The 23,413-nt window shown below is 33.5% G+C and overlaps 1 protein-coding gene across 1 annotated transcript; it reads right to left on the reverse strand.

The window, feature by feature from the left end:
- Positions 1-345: 345 nt before the first annotated feature.
- LOC140442672 (uncharacterized) lies at positions 346-5,085 on the reverse strand. Its single transcript, XM_072533667.1, has 3 exons — positions 4,966-5,085; positions 4,638-4,857; positions 346-2,674 (listed from the first exon to the last, which is right to left on the reverse strand). The coding sequence occupies exons 1-3, from the start codon at positions 5,053-5,055 to the stop codon at positions 438-440; spliced, it is 2,547 nt and encodes an 848-aa protein (XP_072389768.1). The 5' UTR covers positions 5,056-5,085; the 3' UTR covers positions 346-437.
- Positions 5,086-23,413: the final 18,328 nt, after the last annotated feature.

The raw sequence follows: 23,413 nt of genomic DNA on the forward strand, positions 1-23,413 counted from the left end.
AAAACCTTAAAACTAAGTAATCATTTCAGAACTTTTGACGAAATGTATTAAAAAATTAAATACTATCTTGAAAAAAATATATTTAATATTTATAACGGTTTATTACGAATTTATTGCAATAATTTTTTATATTAATAAATATTTGTATAGCTATTACAAAAGAGTTAAATTAAATTAAGTGTCTAGTAAACGTTTTTAAATTTAATCTTTGATGCCCTATTAGTTTAATATATGTTTGGATCTCCACTGTATATCTAGTCTCTCTTGTATTTATCTGGTTTAAAATTTAGGATCTTATCCATACAGTTGAATTTTAGTATAATAAAAAAACAACATTAGTACTATTTTAATAACTGTATTTTTAACAACACAACAACAGAAATTCTAAAATAAATTGTACAACAAACAAACCACAAAAAATTATATCACAATTACTTTTATTGCGCACTCGCAAATTCATCAAATTCTTGCTCATATTCAGACTTTTGTACCATGTACTTCGGAAGCTGTACACCGTGCAATTTACTATAGACCGGTTTTGTTTCCGCACTGAAGGCGCCTTCCTCATCACCAACTTCAAATTCTGTAGGCGTTTTCAAAGTGGGTTCTGCAACAGGCTTCTTTTTATATTTTTTAGGACTTCTTTTCTTCTTATACAAGTCTTTATGTTCTTTATAGGGTACTCTTTTTTCTACACCTTCAGATGCTGCTACTTCCAGTGTTTCTGGAATTTGAGTTTTTTTTAGAAACTCAGTTTTTTCAGCTTCCGTTAAAATTGGTTTATTTTTAGATTCATCTGGCTGTTCTTCTTCATTTTCTAACTTTTTGATGCCCTTTAATTGATGATAAGCTACATGAGATGACTTTGGTCGAGATTCTTGAACGAACATACATTCTTCGTGTTGAATCTTATTTTTGTCCACACAAAGGAAACATGTCATACCATTCTTTTCAGATTTCTTACAATTTGATCGGTCTTTCTTAGTAAATTCTGCTAACACTTCTTCTACGTTATGTTTGGTGGATTCGGGAATTACATATTCTTCCTCTTCTTCTTCTCCTCTTTCATCCTTTCTCTCATCTTTTCTAGATTCTTCTCGAGATAATTCTGGAAATAGTTTTAAGTGATATTCGTCGAAGTCCTTGGAAGAGCTCTCATCTTCAGGATGTGTATCTCGAGTTTCTTTTAGAACACTTTCTGCAAAATGAACGGGAACTTCATATTTTTCTTTGGCATATCGAGCTCTACTGCTGTCTCTATTTTTCTTATAGTTTTCGAAAATTATTGGATCGTTATCATCATTGCGCTTTTTTGGAGTCTTATGTTGGTCAACTTGCTCTTCATATTTTTCTATTGGTTCAAAATCTTTGACTGGTTTTTCTTCGGTTTGTGTTTCACTAGTCTCGATTTTGTCTTTGGGTGCATTTTCTGTTTTTGAAACTGATTTAGATTCTTCGGGTTCATCGTCGCTGTTATATTTTCGTTCTTTGACATAAGCATATTTTTTTTCCGAAGGGGCGGATGAATAAGAACATTGTTCATAGTTTCCACCTGTTTTAGGATCTCTGCAAACGGTACAAGTTGATCCTTCTTTTTGGATCTTCTTGCAGTTTTGAGGATTTTTCTTTAAATTTTCGGACTGTTGTTCTGAATAACTGGCCTCTTGATTACTTTCCTCGTAGTTTTCTGGTTCGTATTGAAAACCCGCATTATAATTTTCAGGAATACTAGGTTCCTCAAATGTTTTGCGAGATCTTTCTCTTATAGAATAATATGGGTCATTTTTTCTGTCTGTGTATCTTCTGTATCTAAAGTGACCGTCTTGGGCTGGAACAGAATATCTCTCCGAATATCCTTTATTATACTGAACAGGTTCTTTTTCAGACGTATATGAACATTGAGTGTATTTAGATTTAGTTTCAGCATTTACACAAACAAAGCAATTCATATCGGAATCCGATTTAGACATTTTTCTGCAATCATGATCTTTTAAATGGCTTGGAACATTTTCACTAGGTTGGCTTTCAAGATTTATATTAGCTTCTAGTTTTTTTTTATAACTAGGATTAAAAGGTTCGACAGTCTTGGGATTATAATAATCATCAGTAATACGGGAAGCTTGAACAACTGGTTGGAAACTATATTTTTGGTAAGGTGTTAGTTTGCTACTAGAAACATCCAATAAACCAGTAGCTAGAGGATATTGTGAAATAGAAGAACTTGACTTTCCGGTATTGTAGTCTACATAAGGTTTAGTATTTAAAAGATCCAAATATTTATCATTCTTTACTGCTATCTCCTTTTCTACTTCTATATCATCTTTGTAGAGTTCGTCAATCTCATCATCGCTTTCTTTTTTTGGCTTAGCTTTCGGTTTATTTGGTCTAGGTGGTATTCTTTCCACTTCATCGGCGTTAGCAGTGGCAGCTACAGTGAGGGGTAATTGATGAGAAATATAACTAGGACCTGGTTTGATATACTCATCTTTATTGTGATGTTGCAATTGCTGCTTCCGTTGGGATTCTTCAAAGAAGTCCTTGAGAGGTGTGCTTAAATGGTAATTTGTAGCTTGTTGAATTGGAGAAAATATAGGCAGAGACTGTGTCTGCTGTTGTTGCGGAACAAAGTTAATGGGAGGAAGAGTTAAAGGCTTCTTGTTGGTACCCGAAAATTCTAGAACAAATTACGATAGTTATAGTAGTAGTAAAAATAATAAAAATATATAAAAATTATAGTATAAAACGTCAAGGATACTACTATTAATTTTAGAGAAAGATCCGTTTTGTGAAAAACATGAACTAAATGAGGTAAACAGAAATATAGATTAATTGTTGACAGATTATGAACTAACTATCAAAAATACCTTCTTTTCGATCATTTTCATCAATAAACAAATACATGAAACCAGAATACACCATAATGCAACAATTTTTAATTTATTTGAATAAGAATAAGAAAGAAGAAATTAAGTAGAATCTTTACTGAAAGAATCAAGAAAAAATCATCATAAAACTATATTTGATTGTAAGAACTGCAAAAGTCAGTACGATTTCAAGATACCTAAACGATATAACTAATATATAATCTACCGTAAAAGGTAATTAAGGATGAAAACAAAAACACACACACACACACACACACACACACACACACACATATATATATATATATATATATATATATATATATATATATATATATATATATATATATATATATATATTAAACTTAGAGCTAAGATTAATATTATTATAAAAATTAATATTAAACTCACCAGTCTTCCGGGTTGAACCGCGTCGATATCCATTTTGCCAAAATGGATATCGACGCGGTTCAACCCGGAAGACTGGTCAGTTTAATATTAATTTTTATAATAATATTAATCTTAGCTCTAAGTTTAATTGTACTAATCGCGGAAATCTTTCCGAACATATATATATATATATATATATATATATATATATATATATATATATATATATATATAATGTAAATAAATATATATATATATATATATATATATATATATACAGAGAATAACATAACATAGAGAATGCTCAACAAAAAAACTAAGTAACAGTTTCAGTTTGGAATGCTAAATTTGGAATGGACCTTCGATACCGGTCTAGGACAATAAATCTGAGCTCTTCAGTACTCCACGCTGCAAGAATGAGTAGGTCTCGTCTACAAGAAGGCGCAAGCTAATAGGGGAAGTCCTATATATATATATATATATATATATATATATATATATATATATACAGGACATATTAATAGATATATATATATATATATATATATATATATATATATATATATATATATATATATATAGGACATATTAATAGATGACGCTCAATAGAAAAACTAAGTAAGAGTTTCAGTCTGAAAGGTTAAATCTGAGAAATACCAATTTTGGCCTTCGATGCCGGCCTAAGACTATGAATCTGAGCTCTTCAGTACTCCACGCAGCATAGAATAATGAGTGGGTCTCGTCTCCAAGCAGGTGCATCTTAACGGCTAATAGAGGACGTCATATATGTATATATATATATATATATATATATATATATATATATATATATATATATATATATATATATAAATATATATATATATATATATATATATACATATATTATAATCAAACAAAAACCTGCAGACTAACTGAGAACAGGACAAAGCCGATGCAGTCATAATATAAACTAAATATTTATTAAGATATACTATGGCCTGATCTAATAGAACAACAAAATTGATAGGAACGAAGTAACAAAATTAATATAAAAATCTAGTGCCATGACAAATTCATAGTCACAGAATTAATTAGTCACGTATATAATATGCAGAATATATGTATATATATATATATATATATATATATATATATATATATATATTATATTATACATATACCTTGACAGTCATAACTTTTACTAGAAAATCAAGCAAACAAAACTTGAAATCAAAATCATCACAATCAAGAAACAATAAATTATAGATACAAATCACGTCTAAACATAACATAAACGTTAAAATATGAACACTAAAATATGATTACTTATTTAGACAATATTAAAATGTAGAGAAAAAGTTTTATTTTGAACCTAATTAATATTTTTCTGTTATTACTGACCTATTGGCTGTGTATTAAAGAAACTAGAGAACCCTGTTCCCCCAACAAATCCTGTCAAGGCAGCGCTTTCTGCGGGTGTTCCATCCACGGAGTAATATTTAGAATAATCTGGGTGTCCGTGTTCCTCTCCATCTTCGTTGTTATATTCTGAATTCTCTTCGGAATCTAAGCCATATTCTTCTTGAGCGAAAGACAAATGTACAAGTAGTAAAAGAAATGCCTAAAAAACAAACACCTATCACTCACTTTCTCTAAGTAGAAACTAACAAGAAAACTTTTAGTCACACTTTGATAAATATACACTTTTTAGATGAAAACGGTCACTAACCTGAAGTGAAATGCTTCTAAAAAGAAGCATATTGTACTCCTCTTGAACAGTTATTATAATAAAATTAATTTGGATTGAATGGGTAAGCATTTATATAAAGCATTCCCACCTATAGATGTTAAATAATACAACGTAACTCTGAAAGCTGATTGTTTCGGTTTAAAATCAATATTTCTTAAAAACACAATCCATTCAACCGGTAATGATTGAATACGTTCCCTGAAGCAGAAAAATTCACTTTTAAAACCAATTTAGAATATTTATATACAGTGTGACAATACTGAATTATTTATACTCCATGTACTGGCAAATAAAACGGCTAAATCTATAATTAAATTAAAGATAATATGCCACGACCTTAAAGGTCATGGCATATTATCGTGCACGTTACGTTTCCAGCACGTAGTGTTTAGTTTCCGAAAAATATAATTTAAATGGTTTTAAATATGAACAATTCACACTGTCGGGAACATAGCGTTTCAGCCACCTAACGTTTCCATTCAGTATATTCGAAAACAATATTTTACTAATGCTGACGGCTACGTAACGAGTCGTAACCGGTTGATACGGATAATGTGAATTAGATGTCCGTCGTTTTCCTCTTATTGTTTATTTAGGTATTTGTTTGATTTTAATACAGAGTATTTGAAAAAATAATTTTCGAGGCTATTTTGTCATTTACGCATTCTGTTTTTATTGCGTTGTGACAATTAAACACGAAAGTGATAAACAATTACGACTTTTGCACGGAAGTGATACCTCTTCTTTTTTAAAAATACTCTTTGGTTTGATATGTATGGCTTCGTTAAATGTAGTATTTTGTTTTTTAACTAAAGGTGTAATTAAATTTAAAACATATTCAAACTGAATCCTATTCATTCTAAAATGTCCATAATATTTTTCATCGTCACCAATTAATTCTTTGTATAAAGTTCAGTATTCACCTTCCTTTTTCCTTTCTCTTAGCATTATATATAATTCAAACCTTCTTTTTACTACAGTTTTTATTTCTTCATCGTTAAGTAGAAGAACAATTGCACATAATTTTTGTCGAGAAAAGCAAGATCATATCTTTACCGAACCAAACTGAAACGTTCTATGTATAAATATGTAAACATGCAGTCCAATTGCTGGACTCGAAACGCTACGTGCCGGAAACTATACGTGCACGATAATATGCCGCGAGAGAAACGGCTATAATTAACAAATAATTAAAAAAGCCACAGAACATCATGAAAATAAGCCAGTAGACAAAACTACAACATACAAATCAAAAGCAGTTCTTGCCACCATCAACGGAACTACAATCTGAATTATATGTTAAAACGACATTTCCACAGGATACAAGCCCCTAAAAACAATTGAATAAACGCTAAGAAACCCTAAAGACAACATCCCTTTAGAAAATCAAGAAGCTTGTAGGATTTATGGCATTTATGATAAAGAATACGTGGAATAGTTCAACTGACGAACATCAGCTCGTCTAAGAGAACATAGTCGAAATATAAGTAACAAAAAAATTACTACAGCTTTATTTTAATATAAACACTACAGTAGGAGACATACTGAAAAACAAGAAATAGGAAGGGTGTATTAGAAGGTGGATTAGATGGAGAGAATAACGTTTTAAATTTACAACCTATGTGAAAAATATTAATAAAAAAAAGATAATACAGTAGGCGGTATAATAGACTACTGCGAAGCTTCATACTATGTTTTCTGTATTTTTAAAATTTAAATAATATTTTTAAAATTACATAAAGTAACTTTATTATTCATTTTAGTATTTATATTTTAAGCAAATTATATTGTATTAAAATATTTCAATAAATTATTATGTTTGTTCGTAACGCCACCTGCTAACGTATTAACAAAGCATACGTTGTTTACTTCTGACAGACCTATCAAATTCAGACCAGAAATTACATTAATAATAAAATATAAATAAATGTTGATTTTTAAAAATAATAATTTTATTTATATGAAATTATTTTAAAACGAGAAGTGTCATAAACATTTAAACATAGGTGATTCAATATTGTTAAATTTTGACAATCGTTATGAATCGAGTCTTTCATTGATAGATATTATTTTAATTTTTTACTTCTTATTAATATTTGTATTTTGTTAGTACTTTTTTATGCAGTTTTTAATTTAAACCTACGTATAATAAATATATGATAACTAGGAACACATTGAAGACTAATCGATTTGAAGAACCGCTATTTTTTACACAAACCGTGACGCCTTCTCCTCGTGGCCCTAGTTCTGTTACGCGCGTCTAAGCATTTTACTATAAAAAAAGGAATACAACGCCATTATAAAAGCTTTGCTTCAATAATAACAACACAAAATACTATCTTGCGCAAAAAGATAAATTTTAAAACTAATTAAGAAGGTACGTAGCCTATAGCACGACCAACAAGGCTACTTAGTTTGCGATACGACCTAAATGAAAAAGAAACATAAATTATCGCGACAAAATAAACAAGCAGATGTTGAATGCGACTCTTCATTTATTGCACTTTATTATGATTGATTCTAGGTGTATCTGAGCTTTATAGAATATAGATACCTGTCCCGCAGTACGGTAAGTTCTATAGAAAAAAAGAGCATTCGGATCGACTATTAAGCTGGGGAAGATCGCTGCTTAATATGTGGAGTATAGGTATCAGGAGCCACCTAGGCCTTATTCACAAGAAACAGGAAACTATCGAATTGGATTCTGTTCCAGGCGGTAGTACCGGAGTCAACGAAAAAAAAAAATAGTGAAACGCAGTTTCTTTGATCAAAAAAGTAATAAAAAAATTCAACAATGTCAGAAAGAGTTCAAGCGAGCGAATTTAAATGGTTCAGCGAGAAAAAGATTTAAGTACCTATTAAAACAAGGCCTTGACCAAAATAAGATTTGACCTGTGGCTCTGAAACCCATCTAAAAGCCACAAAAGCAAGAACTGGTTAAACCAAAATGCAAAGGATCAAAAATGTACAGAACAAATTACCCCAGAAAAGCATTCTAGGAAAAAAGGATTAAAAGGTACAAAAATAAGCTTAACTTTAGCAACCTGAAATTCAAACCAAGCTGAATGCTGCTGTCGTGTAGTCATAAAGCCATAATAATTAAGATATAGGAGATTTTTATGACTTATTTTTTTAATAGTTAATATCTCGCAGTCATGCAAGATATGGTTGACTGTTTCAGATTTTTTGCTGCAGTCTGCAACTAAAGTCTCTATGACATAACCTACTGCCTTGTATGTAGTTGACACTGTAATGTTCCGCCAGTCTGTTGAGTTCTTCCATGGTCGCTTCACTATCTGTGCATATATTGATCTGCTTAAGTACGAATACTCCTGCAAAGTACAAGATTACATGAATTTTGCCTGGAATGCCGAATTATGTATATTCTCCTAGTAAAACTGTTGGTATCATGTTATAAAGGAATTTTTAGTAATTAGATTAGCAAATACTCCTTTTATCAGACAAGAATCATTTTAGGGTGTACCAAAAACCCGTATTATAAATGTTATTCAAAAAAAAAACCTTAGTATAGTCTACTACAAAAATATTCCAGACCAAACGCATGCAAGATGGTTACTACAATCTTCTCCATGCAAAGCAAGATGACTCTTGGAGCTTTAGAAGACTGAGTTTAGAGTTACCACGAGTGTTCTCACTGCATATTAGTTACTCAAATATTATTGGTATAAAATTTGCAAAGTGGACAGAGCAACATGCAGATTCTGCAAAAATTCAGAGCAAACGGCCAAACATATTGTTTGCAAGTCGATATTTGTCACTACATTGTGGAATGAGACAAATTTAATGAGAACTGTTAGTATTTGACTGATATTTAGAGTACTAGAGTCTCCTGTTAATTATTTTAGTTTTTCATATATCTCATCGACCTGAAGGGACTCATAGAAAGATTCATAGAAAACAAGCTTACTTTGAAGACGGCTCTTAAGATATCGATGTAGCCTTTCAAATTTTTTGTGTATTTATTAATTGATAGAACTTTTTTGCTGATATAGTTCTTCTGGGATGTCCAGAATTTTATAATAGAAGCGCAATGGGCATTTTGGCTGGATGGAATCAGCAGTTCTCATGATACAAGTTGTGGTTACCTCTTTTTGGGGTGCACTGCCCTTGCTGACAGAAGGAGGTACCGAACTCTCCTATATACACAAGAAATGTACATAAGACTTCTTATCGAGTACAGGTTATGTCTATGTTATGTCTATACGTAGTATTGAAAACACGCCAGATTACCATCATTCTTGCAAGTGAAAGGACAATTTTGAAAAGAATAATGAACAGGCGTCATGCTTTTTCTTCTACAAACATCCACCAATTTGCCAACATCTCAACAATTCATGGTTAGTTCGAGTCTATCGGCAGAAGATACGTCGTGAAAATCATTTCTAATGAGATTTGTAATTGATTTCTCGTTTAGAATCGATACAGATATGATAAATGCATGTACGGTGTTGTTTATTATTGTAGATATAGTATTTGTTTTGTTAAAATATGTATATGTATGTATCTGTGATTTATTAATATATTAAATTATTATCACCAAATAAGCTCATGTCAAAGTAAGAATAAGTAAAAGTAGAAGATCTTAACTTATTTTCGTGACTAGTGTTTGTTTTATTAATTTCTTATAAAGGACTCTTAAATATCTGTAGAATCTATCGCCCATTTTTTTCTATATTTTAAGATACTTTATTTGCTTGGAGCTCTTTCTTTTAATATATAATAACTTCTTTATATCATAACATATTTCTAGTATTATAATAGATGTAAAAATATATAGTTAAAATAATTACCCTATTTGATTTATTCATTGGATTTAATAGTGTCACCCTCTACAATGAAACAAAGCTATCGGGACTGATAAATGCATCAATAAATTTATCAATGTTTAGGTAAACCATTGTTCTTTAGTAACTTATTTTCTTGTTGAATAATTTTATTGACAAATATCCATAATTGTTACAATTTAGGTATTTATCACATCGCTAGGCTCATCAACTTGAAAAAAAGGTCTTTGACACTTGAGGTTTCATACGCTTTGTGGTTGAACCGGTTTGAATTTGTGTTATATAATCGACAATATTAATTGCCGAATAAACCTATAATTTAGAGTAACGTTCTATCTAGTGCTATTTAACGAATTTGAATAACGTTCATAATTATAAGTTTCCGTCGGGATACGAATCGGCAGGCAGACAAGGTTAATATACTCTTATGGTAGGTACTTAATGTTTTAGATACTTTCGTACCAAGTTCTTCTTCTTCTTAACATGCCATACACCAAAGTGCGTAGGCGACTATCTCATTACTAGAATTCTGTTCTTGGCGGCGTGACACAGCTCGCCTGTATTGTGTATTCCTGTCCATTCTTTACTCTTTATTGTGTATTCCTGTACCAAGTTCAGTTCTATTTAAAAATGTATTTATATAAATTAGTTTTACACTCCATACACATTAAAAGGAGTATAAATGTTTAACTTTAACTCATAATCTATTTTCAGCCTTCGATTTAATCTGGCGAAAATTTACTTTGAAAACAAATATCAATAAACAACCAAAAAATTCCTTAAAGAGGAAATATCTTCACTTGAACTGCAAAGCACTAAACCTACCAGTTACCCACAGCAAGATAATTCGCTCTGAAAATTTTGGCATTTGATTCCGGAAAGTGTCAGGAAAGTTTGTGAAAATTCATGGTAGTAAAATGAAAATTGCATTTTGTGCTTATACATAACACAAATACGATAACGATGATGGTCCTCGAGCTGCCTGGTGCCCAGGGTGGACCTCGTCTCTCAAAGTTTTAAATTATTTTTACCGAAATCAGTCGAAAGTCAGTACTCGGGGGATTTTTGAGGTCGCTTAACACGAATATTATGACGGTGATACTCCTCGAACTACCTGGTGCCCAGGGCTAACCTCGTCTTCTGAAGTTTTATGTTCAGTTTCATTTAAAATCAGTAAAAAGTCATTACTCGGTGAGTTGTCGAGGTCGATGAACACGAATATTATTACAGCGATGAATCTCAAGCTACCTGGAGCTAGATGTGGACCTTGTCTCCTGGAGTTTTATGTCATTTTTATTCAAAATCAGTCAAAAGTCATAACTAGGAGCTTTTGGGATTGCTGAACACGAATGTTAAGACGGCGATGATTTCCAAGATATCTGGTGCCAGCGCGGAAGTTTTCTGTTAATTTTTTATTTAAGATATCTAGGAAATTGTGGTATCAAATGAGTAAAAGTATAATTTCTTAAATACAAATAAAAAAAAATGTTTTCTAAGTAAAAACAGATGATTAAAATATAATCTTAGTATTCAAATTAATTTCTGCTTCATCTTCTTCTATCAGATACTTGATTTTCCTCATAGTTTTCCATATTCGTGCAATTTTCACCCAGGACAACTTTATTACGTGCGAAACTGCAAACCAAGTCATTCTTTCTGCATCCAGATTTTCATATAAAAAAAGTGAATTTCATAATAATTCGAAATATAGCGAGGAGAAAAAAAACGAACTTTAAATATGTAACTTGAAGGATATATGTGTACTTGTACGTGTGAGAAACAAAGTATAAGTGCACATGTGAAAGTAAAAGGCGCGGGTTGCTACAGGGGAGATTATAATATTTATCACTTGCCACTTTATCATTGCTACCAACTGCTTAAATGCACCAAATTTAAAAAATAATGTTTTGCATAATTTTTTGAAGTTTTATATAAAGTTGCATGAGGTAATCTGAGGTCATTTATCAACGAAATATTCTTATTCAGTGACCTCGAAAACCACCAAGTAATGACTTTCAACTGATTTAGATTGAAATTAACAAAAAAATTTCAGTAAACCAGGTCACTCTGGGCACTAGATATCTTAGGGACGATCGCCGTAGTAATTTTCATGTTTAACAACCAGAAAAACCTCGAGTTATGACTTTTGACTGATTTCCAATAAAAAAAATATAAAACTCCAGGACAAAAAGTCCACCCTTCACCAGGTAACACGATAACCATCGCCGTCATAATATTCGTATTCGGCAACATCGAAAACTACAGAGTAATGACTTTCGTCTAATTCAGAATGAAAATAACATAAAACTTAAAGGGACCAGACACACCCTCTAGACCAGGTAGTTCGAGGACCATCGTCGTTATCATATTTGTGTACAGTGCCCTTGAAAACCTCCAAGTAATAACTGTCAACAGATTTAGAATGAAATAAGCGTACTCCAGAATACGAGGTCCATCCTAGGTACCAGATAGCTCTTAGACTATCGTCGTTATCATATTTGTATTCAGTGATCTCGAAAACCTCAGACTAGCAAAATTGAACTCATTTCTGTAAAAATTTGTAACTCAAAAAATTTCATTTTCTATATATTTTGGAAATGAATTTTCTTTATGCACAAAATGTAATTTTAATTTTATCACTATGAATTTTGTTCACAAACTTTCCTGATACCCCCGATTCGAATGCAAAAAGTAGTACAGCGATTTACCTTGCTGCGGAAAATTAGTAGGTTAAGTGGTTTTTAGTGCTTCGTTTCCTCGGCTAAAAATATAGCTCAGACTAACTCTCTTTACAAAAATAAACTAGTCATTATATAATCGTTAAAAAAATCTAAATCCTTCAGTTCAGTTCAATTTGTATTCAGAGTATGACTCGGAACGAGTAAAGCACTTTTCGGTTTGCAAGTTCCACTACAGAGAGCCAGAGATATCAAGTGCGATGTATATGCATGTTTCATTGATTTCAAAAAGGTATTTAACAAAGTAGCACAAGAGAAAAACGAGAAAGGATATAAGACTAATCTCAAACTTATATCTCCAACAAAAAGCAACAGTACGATTCGAAAATAAACTGTATGAGATCTTTAGAGTCGGAAAAGGAGTTCGGCAAGTTTGCATACTATCACCAACATTATTTAACATATACTTTGAAACCATCTTTAGAGATGTCTTGTACGAATCAGAAGATGGCATTGCACTAAATGGCCAATTCATAAATAATATTAGATTCCCAGACTATAATATAAAGCAGATAGTGCACAGGGGCTCCAAAAAATGATGAATAATGTTGTAGAAAAATGCTACTAATACGGCCTACAAATAAATTGTAGAAAGACAAAAATATTGATCACTAGTGAGAACACGAACACAAACGCCCAAATTACAATAAAGGATAGATATTTAAGAGAGTGAAGAAAGTATGCTATCTCAGCTGCAATATTAAGGATAACTGGGATCATAGCTACAAAATAAAAACTCGCATAGAAAAATCCAGAAGCTCCTTTAACGGTCTTAGGAAGATTCCCTGCAACTTCTCTTTAAATATATACGCTTTAAATAAATACGCATAATAATTTCTAGATATTACGTCTTTAGTATCCTCTACGGAGAAGAAAGCTGAAATTTATAGAAGATACAATAAAACGGTTAGAAATTTTTGAAATGTGATACTACCGACGTATGTTACGGGTCCCATATAAACATTATAAAGCTAACATAACTATTGTCCAGAGGCAAAGAAAAGACAAATTATTAATACCGTAAAGAACAGAAAATTGACATACTTCGACCACATTATGCATAATAATAAATAACGACTCCTACAGTTGATTCTACAAGGTAAGTTTGAGGGCAAGAGATTCCCTGCATGCAGACGTATATTCAGGTGTATATTTTAGGAATGAACTGTTCTATCGTCAACTGATCTCTTTTGAGCTGCTGTAAATAGAATAGGATTGGTTGCTAACATAACTAGAAGATAGGTACCTTTAGAAGAAGAGTTTATGTATCGCGAGTGTCTGCATAATTGAATCAGAAATTGCATGTCATTCATCTGGCTATTTTCTCTAAAAGACGCACAGTTTTTAAGAAGCTCTAATCTTTCTGATCAGAAATTTCCGGCGTTTATTCTAGTTGACGAAGGCAACAGGATTTTCCAGCTATGTACAAACCTTGCCGGAAGAAGTAAACAACTACTATTTTTGCGGGAAATCATCCTTTTTTGTTAAAGCAATAAATTGTAATTTGTACACCAGAATTATACTTCTCACAATTTGTTATAAAGCAGTTTACGTGCGCTATATTTTTTCATATTTTGCTCGTTTGGTGAACACTAAACTATAGACAGCCATCTTCTAAGCGCAGTATTTTACCAACTTTAGGTGCTAATTTTTCAACTGTTTCAAGCGACCAAACTCTTTGTTAAATACTGACAGATACTGCAATACTGAAAGATTCCTTTGATCGTTATTAAGACCTTAAGCAATTTAATGAACAATGGAGACATCTTCCGAAATAGTAAACAGTTCTCTTTATATTTTAATGGTTATGTTAAATGTAGTTTTTCTTTTATCTAAATAGTATAATATAAATCGTTTAAACTCGATTAGTTTTTAAGTTGAAGGTTTTTTATTTTTCTGCGTCGTTTGAGCCAGAATGTAGTGCAAGACGATTTATGTGGACAACTTTTGTTTTCCTTCTGGTAGTTTTTTAATTCGGTATACCACATCGTTTATTCTCTTTTCAAATATATGCAAACCTTACATTTGTCTCTGAAGTTTAGAAGACGTGATTGAAGATTATATAGCCAGTAAATTTTACCTACTTCAAAGCTTCCACTTATTGATCGATAATTACAATAATCTTTTATCATATCTAGATATGTTGTCACACAAGGTCATACATTTATTTTTTATTCTAAAGTTTTGTAACTGACCTCAAGATCTCACAGCAGACAGACTACACGTCCCAACACCAAACAAGTGAGGGTTTGGCCAGAATTTTCATTCTTAGTTGATCGGTAGGTCATCAGGAACAAATGAATTCACTGGTCCCAATCTTCTTTATGCCGGATAACCTTTGGAAAGGTTTTTTTTTCATCGTTCGATTTATCCTCTGTACAATTTAATATGACTGATAATATGACGACGATGTTAGGACGAAGGAAACACCAAAATGTCTAAAGAATTTTTTAATTCGTATATATGCAACCCCTAGAAGTTTCCTAGTTTTGTAATTTCATATGTAAAATAAAATATCTCTTTTGTAAAATAATTCATTGCCACTATGATAAGGTTATTTTCAGCATCTGTTTCTGGGAACTGTCCTGCAATATCAACGGCTTCTCTCTCTATAGTACTACAATATTGTAGTGCTTCATGAGTACCCTCTTTTTACTAACCATGAACCTTTAAATGTTTTATATAATTCTCATTTTCGGAACCACCGTTTTACACCTTCTTTGCATTTTACCCAATATAACCGTTCTCGTATTTTTTCTAACGTCTTCGTAATTCCGCTGCAAAGTCTTTCCTAATGCAAAGATACCTGATGTAACGTAATGTAACTGGCGTAATAATGTTGACACATAACTTTTAAGTACAAACAGCTTAAGCTTAGATTGAGTGCCAGCGTCATTTTTAAAAGTTCTGTACAGAAGACCATTATTCGGTACCAAGCAACTTTATTGGCTTCAATAGGATTTATCTTCTAAATTACATATAGTTTCTCTCATTTTAAACAGTGGTTACAATTTGTCTACTCTCTGCTTGAATCATATTCTAAAAATCGCATTATAAATTTTACCATTTGACCTTCTGTATTACGAGATTTTAAAATCCACTTTAAAATGCATAATAAATTCAAAGAAGGAATTTTGACGATATTAATATTTTTGAATATATTTACTAGCCTCCACCACATCTACAAGTTCTCTTTTAGTAATGTAGTAGTTTTTTGTTTCAACACTTTGCAGACCTAAGCGATAAATTTTTCTTGTCTATCTTAAATCTGAGAAATAACAACTCGTATGGTAGTTTGGTCATATCTAAAACAAATGATCCCTCTTGTCTCAAATATCGTAATATCCATACATTGATAACAGCTTTTTGCAGTTCTTCAAAAGCATTTTGACACTCAATATTTCATATAGATTCTTTGCCCTGTTCTGTTAAGGGTTTAGCGACCAAATTAAATCCGTTTTGCTTCTAATTTCATGTTTATCATATGGTACCGGTCATTCTTGAATTGGTTTAACTTTTTCAAGGTTAGATGTTAAATTACTGGATAAAATACGGCTATCGTCCTTTTCGTCAAAGCTTGTGGCACTTATTTGTGTTAAGTTTTAAATTATCTGCACATAATCATTTAAACACTTTCTACAGATTATTATCGAATGATATTACAAACACAATAACGTCATATAAATAAAATAAATAGATTTGCGACGTCAGCTCTCTCAAAATAATTCCATTGGTCTCTCAAATGTAGCAGGAGCATTGCATAGACTAATGGGCATAACTATAAATTGTCCAACCCAAAAAATTTTCTTGCGATCAGATGGCTTAGTTTTAACTTGTTAGTATCCACATTTAGAAATATGCTTTATTGTCACTGAAAATTTTACCATTTTATGGACAAAGCTTATATAAGTAAAAAAAAGTAATAATAACAATAACAATTGAAATTTACTAAAATTACATAAATCGTCAATATCACAGAATAAAACTTAGAGGGCCAGGTGGGGTAAATGTGAATTAGGGGTAATTGTAAACAACGCTCTAATTTATCAGGAATTCAAAATACGAGAGCTTTGCGCTCCTATGCTGTTCGGCGCACACTAGGGATGGGAAAAAACCTACCGGTTTTAACCAAAACCCGGTTTTTTTACTTCGCAATAACCGGTTTTATAGGTTGTTTTTTGTCCCGGGTATAACCGGTTTTTTATTTTTAAAGTAAAAACCGGTTATTAGGTTTTTACGGTGATTAGGATTAGGTTAGGTATTATTTTGGATCCCAATCATAATTATTATTCTCAAGTAATTATTCCAAACAAAACTATAATTTAAATTTTATTTTATTTTTTAAATAAACGGTTTAAAAAAACCGTATTTTTTTCGCCGGTTATAACCGCCAGGTTAAACCGTAAGCAAAAAAAAACGGTTTAACCGAAAACCGGTGTTTTGTCAAAAACCGTCATCCCTAGCGCACACCGGTCCGATACGCAGCCGTACAGTTTAGTGTGATTTAGCTGATTCGAGACGTACCATGCTGAAAATTTTTGGATAGTGTTTGTAAACAATGATTGTAAACAACAACTTATCGTATTTATTTTATTCCAGGGTTGAGTAAAAATACCCAGAAAATATATTAAAAAGAAAACTGTGGAGAGATACTCTCAAGGGGATTTGTTTAGAGCAGTTAGTGATGTAAAAAACAAAAATTGCACTTATCGTCAGGCTTCACAGAGACATAATGTTCCTCTGGCAGTTATCTTCCATAGAATCAAGGGCAGAAAAGTACCAGAAAACAAAATGGGAGGTGGACGTCCTACTGTGTTAAGTGACGAAGTGGAAGAACAAATAGTAGAATGTTTAAAGGCTCGAGCACGAATGGGATACCCCCGTAATAAAGAAGAACTTCGAGACTAAATTGCAACTTTTATCAAAGAAAGTAATTTACAAACACCATTTAAGGATGGCCGTCCTGGCTTAAACTGGTATTACAGCTTTATGAATCGACATAAAACGTTGACCTTCAAAATGCCTGAACATCTTCAAAAGGCCAGAAAAGATCACAGAAAACCAAAAGTCATCTATAGTTTCTATAGAACTTTGGAAAAAGTTGGTTATCGAGGAAAAGATTAATAATGCTGCGTTTGTTTTCAATGCAGATGGGCTTTGGGAACGATCCATCTAGAATAAAGGTAATTGGAGAACAAGGAAAAACTCTCTCAAGAGTCTCTGGTGGTTCGGGGAGAGAGTCCACAATTGTTCTGGCTTGCGTTGCGGCTGATGGTTCTTTTCTGCCACCCTTCGTTGTTTTTAAAGAGTTGGATTGGATGAGAAGGACATTCGGATCATCATGAATTTATACTGGAACCAGCGTGCTCAAGTCAAGGTCGAAGACCAGCTGACCGACCAAGTGAAGATCATGCGAGGAGTAAGACAAGGATGTGTGCTATCGCCGACTCTTTTCAATATATACTCTGAGGAGATTTTTAATGAAGCCCTCACAAACCTAGACATGGGAATCCGAGTGAACGGTGAATACATCAATAATATCCGCTACGCCGATGACACTGTGTTACTAGCAACCAGCCTAAACGATCTGCAGGCCTTACTAGACCGAGTGCGAACTGTGAGCGTAACATACGGACTGAACCTTAATATTAAGAAAACTAAATTCATGGTTGTCAGCCGTACAAATTTAGATCCCGGGGCACTAATGGCAGGTAGCGAAGAGATCCAGAGAGTCGACAGATTCACTTACCTCGGAACTACCCTCAACGTACAATGGGACTACGCTCAAGAGATTAGATCCAGAATTGAAATGGCACGGTCTACATTTATTAAGTTGAGATCCTTGCTGTGCTGCAGTGATCTCAGTTTGGGAACCAAGATGCGAATAGTGAGGTGCTACGTTCTTCCAGTGTTACTGTATGGAGTTGAAGCCTGGACACTGACGCAAGCCACTGAAAAACGAATCGAAGCCTTTGAGATGTGGATATACAGAAGGATACTAAAAATATCTTATGTGGACCATGTCACCAACGTTGAGGTCCTACAGCGCATGACAAAAGAAAAAGAAGTGCTTAATTTAATTAAACAACGCAAGCTTGAGTACCTCGGCCACGTGATGCGGAACGAAGAAAAATATCGAATTCTTCAACTTGTTATGCAGGGTAAAGTATTTGGCAGAAGAGGACCGGGACGCCGTCGTATCTCGTGGTTGAAAAATCTCCGACAATGGTTTGGGATGACCTCAGCGGAGCTGTTTCGCAGAGCAGTCAACAAAACCATGATAGCCTTGATGATCGCCAACATCCGGACCGGATAAGGCACTGAAGAAGAAGAAGATGCAGTGCAGGCAAGGTGGACCTCGGAAGAAGCTTTCCCAGGAACAGTTTATTCTGTGTCAGCAAATGGATGGATAGAGCAACCCCAGTTCTACAATTGGTTCCACTATATTTTGGTAAAGTGGGTGAAGGATTTGCGAGCGACAAAGCATCTACCTGACCAGAAAGCGTAATTGTTATATGACGGAGATAAGAGTCACATAAGTTTAAGATTATTAAGTGCGCACTTGAAAATGAAATAGTATTAGTCAAGTTTCCCAGCCATTTAACAGACATGCTGCTACCGCTGGATAAGTGTGTTTTCGGCCCGGTAAAAACTTGCTGGGAGAAAAAGCTTATTGCTTATAGAAATAAACATATGGGACACGAAGCAGGACGCCTACAGAAGAAAGAATTTACTGAGCTTTTAGGACAAGTGTGGAATGAAGCTTTCACTGAGAATTTTCCACAAGATGAATTTAATCCTACTGGTTTGAAAAGGTTTAAAGACTACCAGTGGAGAGCCATTCAAGATCATAACATTCAACAGGGCGAACATAGTGAAGTCGAACTAGAAACAAACAATAGTGACGGAATTCCTACAGAGGCGGAACCACTACGAGTACAGCAGGGTCCGTCCGGATCTGCCACTTTAGATGTTGCCACTTTAGATGTACAGTGTATTACTGCTGCTTCAGATTTTGTTGCTACATTCTCATCAGCAATTGTTAAAACACTACATGTGGACCCAAACAGAAATTCTGTAGAACCCAAAAAAGTTACATCAAGATTAAAACAAGCCCAGTATGGAGAGATGCTAACCACTATTGAAGTTGTCGAACGACTTAAAGAAGCAGAACGTAAAAAAGAGGAGAAAACTGCACGAAAATCTAGGCCTCGTATGAAAAAGGCTCCCAAAGAGAAACTAAAAGAAAAACATAAGGAGTGCAGTTCAAGCGAAGAAGAAAATGAAGGTCCCTATGATGACGACGCATTTGAAGAGCAAAATGAAATGGAATTGGCCCAAGACGATGCTGCAGAAAATCTTCCGGATGTTGAATATAAACCGCCAGAATGGCACCTAATTAAGCCAAACATATATGTGTTAGCAAAATTCCTTGCGGGAACCAGAAAAAATACATGTTATAAATATGTCTGCCGTGTACGCGACGTAGATGAAGAAAATGGTGACATTGCAGTCGTTGGATTTAGGCGCAACGATAAATTTGGAACTGAATTTATCGAAAAGGAAACCGATATTTCGTCAATTAAATTTGAAATGATCAAGGCCTTGCTACCTGAGCCCACAATTTCAACGAAGGGTAGAAAAACAATTCACATTTTTCCTGGCCCTGTCAGTGTTTTCGAAAAATAAACTTTGATTCACCTTATTTTTGTCGGCATTTGTGTGCACTAACTGTATATAGGGGTAATTGTGAACTTCAATGTAAAGTACATTACATGTGTTTAAAATGTTCACTTGCATTGTCGTTCACAATTTCCCGGAAAAATTTAATATAAAAGTAATAGGACAACGAATTGCGTGTTTCCATTTACACCTATATTTTTGTAGTTTGAATTTTTGGTTCTTGTAATTGTGAACAGTCCCTGAATCCCTTATAATAGCTAATACGAACACGAAATTTCGAGAAAATGGGTAAAACAACTAAAACTAAGTAGGTATTACCAAAAATTGAATTTTCTCTGTTAAACACAGAATATGTAAATTTTTCATGTAAACTCAGTGAATGGGATCGGTAAATACACATCAAAGCTTGAGTTTCTAGGGGATTAGTTATGACTAGGTCTTGCTGGAAAAACATGTAGGTGTTTACGAATTAAACAAACAGTTTCTAGAATATATAGAGAGGAAAGAGTTAAAATCCCGTGATTTTTAAAATAGCTTTTGCAATATTTTATTGTACTAGGCAAAAAAGATACCGTATTGCTCTTTTTTGTAATTTAAAAATAACATCAGATTGGGAAGCTGTACTAGAACCCCAAAAAGGAAAGCCATATCGAAGATGAGACTCAAACAAAGAAAAGTATGTTATTTTGGAAGATGCTAAATTCATTTCGTTCGAAACAGATCTTATTGCATAGCAGGCTGAGGCTAGTTTTTTACTTAACAAATCGATATGTAGGGACCATTTAAGGTTGCTGTCTATAAAAATACCAATGTACTGATCTGGCTGTTATTAAGAAGCAAGAGTTGAAGAGCTCCTTTATAGGATAATGCTACTGTCGTATCTACGTTAAAAGGGAGTAAATCAAGTAAATCAGTAAATTAGTATGTCAAGAGTGAAGAACCAATGAAATCAGGAGAGAGTATTCAACGTATCGATGTCTATTTTGGCCAAGACATATAAAACTATCTTTCTTTTTTATTAGGATTATCGTTAAGATCCATATACTATTTAATGGTAAAAGTAATAGCAGTTGCCTTTGGACTTAAATCTGGGACAATGTTCAAGTTCTTATGAGAGTGAATCGTTCGAACTCTTTATTATTCACGTCTTTGACCATTCTAAGACTTTCTTCCATACAGTATCTATTAAATGTTCCATTTATTTATGAAGCATTTTAGTCTAAAATATAAAAACAGTAATACCAACTGAAAAGATTTAGTAAAATTTTTTTGGGTGCTAAAGATTAAACGGCCTTCAGATCAGCAACCAAGAGGTGGAAACACAACTCCGATCTACTATATTTTAAAGACCCCGAGCACCATATTTTAAAGAGCATTTAACAAAATCAGTTCAAAAATAGAGTACAAGAAACAAACAAAAATACTAAAGCTTTGCAGTAACACATGGAAAGCATCTGCTTCCACTCTCCGCTATACAACACTGACCCTTAGTTTCTCGACTGCGAAATATTGTGTTCCGATTTGGCTACACAGCCCTCACCTAAAAAGAATCGAAACTGAACTGTATACCACGATGATCGTAGGTTACTGATTTTTCTGTCTCCTATAGTGATTTCCATTCGTCTAGTACTTCTTTCATTATATATTCAGAATATATGTTGTATTATAATGGTGATAGTATGCAGTCTTGTCTAGCTCCTTTCTGTGTTTTGAACGCATCTGAATATATTCCGTGTATTTTAACTTGGCTGAGTTCTTATCATATAGATTTTTTATTAGTTTAACTAGGTGGTTGGGGATACTCCTGTATTTTCCATTATAGTCCAGAAGGGATCCAATTTTACTGAATAGAAAGCTTTTGTGCAATCTACATAACAAAGCAGCATTGGTATGTTATATTCCTCTGCTTTTTCTAGTATATGTCAGGTATTCAATATCTGCTCCCCCGTTCCTTTTCGAGAAAAAGGGCAATAGTTCTGTAATCGCTGCATATTGTTAATGATCCTTTAATGATCCGTTATGGATGTTAATAAATTCACCTGTGATACATATCATGTTGCACATATCACTATTACATCTACGCTAATCTCGCCCATTGCTTTTAGAGTCTTAGCTTGTATTCCATCGATCCCTGGGGATTTTTTGTTTCTTAGTTGGTTGAGAGCCTTCTCTACTTTGGAATCCCAATCCCAATAAAAATCCCAATCCCTCTTATGTTCGGATACAACTTTGGATAGGTGTTTACCCATCGTTCGGTTCATCCTCTCGGCCATTCCATTTGATTGGGGATGCAGGGGTGTCGTTCTGGTCTCATTAACGCCAACTAATTTACAACCGTTTTGTAGAGGGTTGACTCGAAGTTTCGCCCTTGATCGGATTGGATCCCCAAGAAAACATTATATTACCTAAAGAACTCTTTAGCCAGTATTTCTGCAACGGTAGCGGCTTCTTGATTTGGTATCGCATAGGCCTCAGTCCATTTCGCAAAATAATTCATACCTACTAGGACATATTTATTTCCATTATCCATCTCTGCATGTGAACCTATAATATCGATTGCTACTCTTTTCATAGGACTACCAATATTATACTGCTTCATGGGTGCCCTCTTTTTACCAACTGGAACATTACTGGTTGCACACAATACACATTTCCGGTACCATCATCTTACATCATCTTTAAGTTCATCCAATAGAATCGTTCTCGAACCTTTTGCAGAGTCTTCGTAAAACCAAACTGTCCATTGATGCACCATCATGCAACTGACGTAATACTTATGACACTTTACTTTTAGGTACAATCAACTAAAGATTTGATTCTGTATCATCATCGTTCTCAAAGGTTCTATACATAAGATCATCTTTTTGCACCAGTCAATTCCAATGGCTCCAGTAGGACTTGAATTCGTGACTACATGCATTAATGTCTTGTCAAGACGTATTCAATCACCTCGACGCATTCAATAAAATGCTATTTTTTACATGGATCAACTACCATGTCCGGTAAGAAACTGCGTAAGGAAGTAGACTAGTATTCCAGTAGGACTTGAATTCGTGACTACATGCATTAATGTCTTGCCAAGACGCATTCAATCACCTCGACGCATTCAATCACCTCGACGCATTCAATCAAGTACTATTTTTTACATGGATCAACTACCATGTCCAGTCAGAAACTGCGTCAGGAAGTAGTCTAGTTTCC

Source organism: Diabrotica undecimpunctata, chromosome 6, assembly GCF_040954645.1.
Source record: "Diabrotica undecimpunctata isolate CICGRU chromosome 6, icDiaUnde3, whole genome shotgun sequence".
NCBI lineage: Eukaryota > Metazoa > Arthropoda > Insecta > Coleoptera > Chrysomelidae > Diabrotica > Diabrotica undecimpunctata.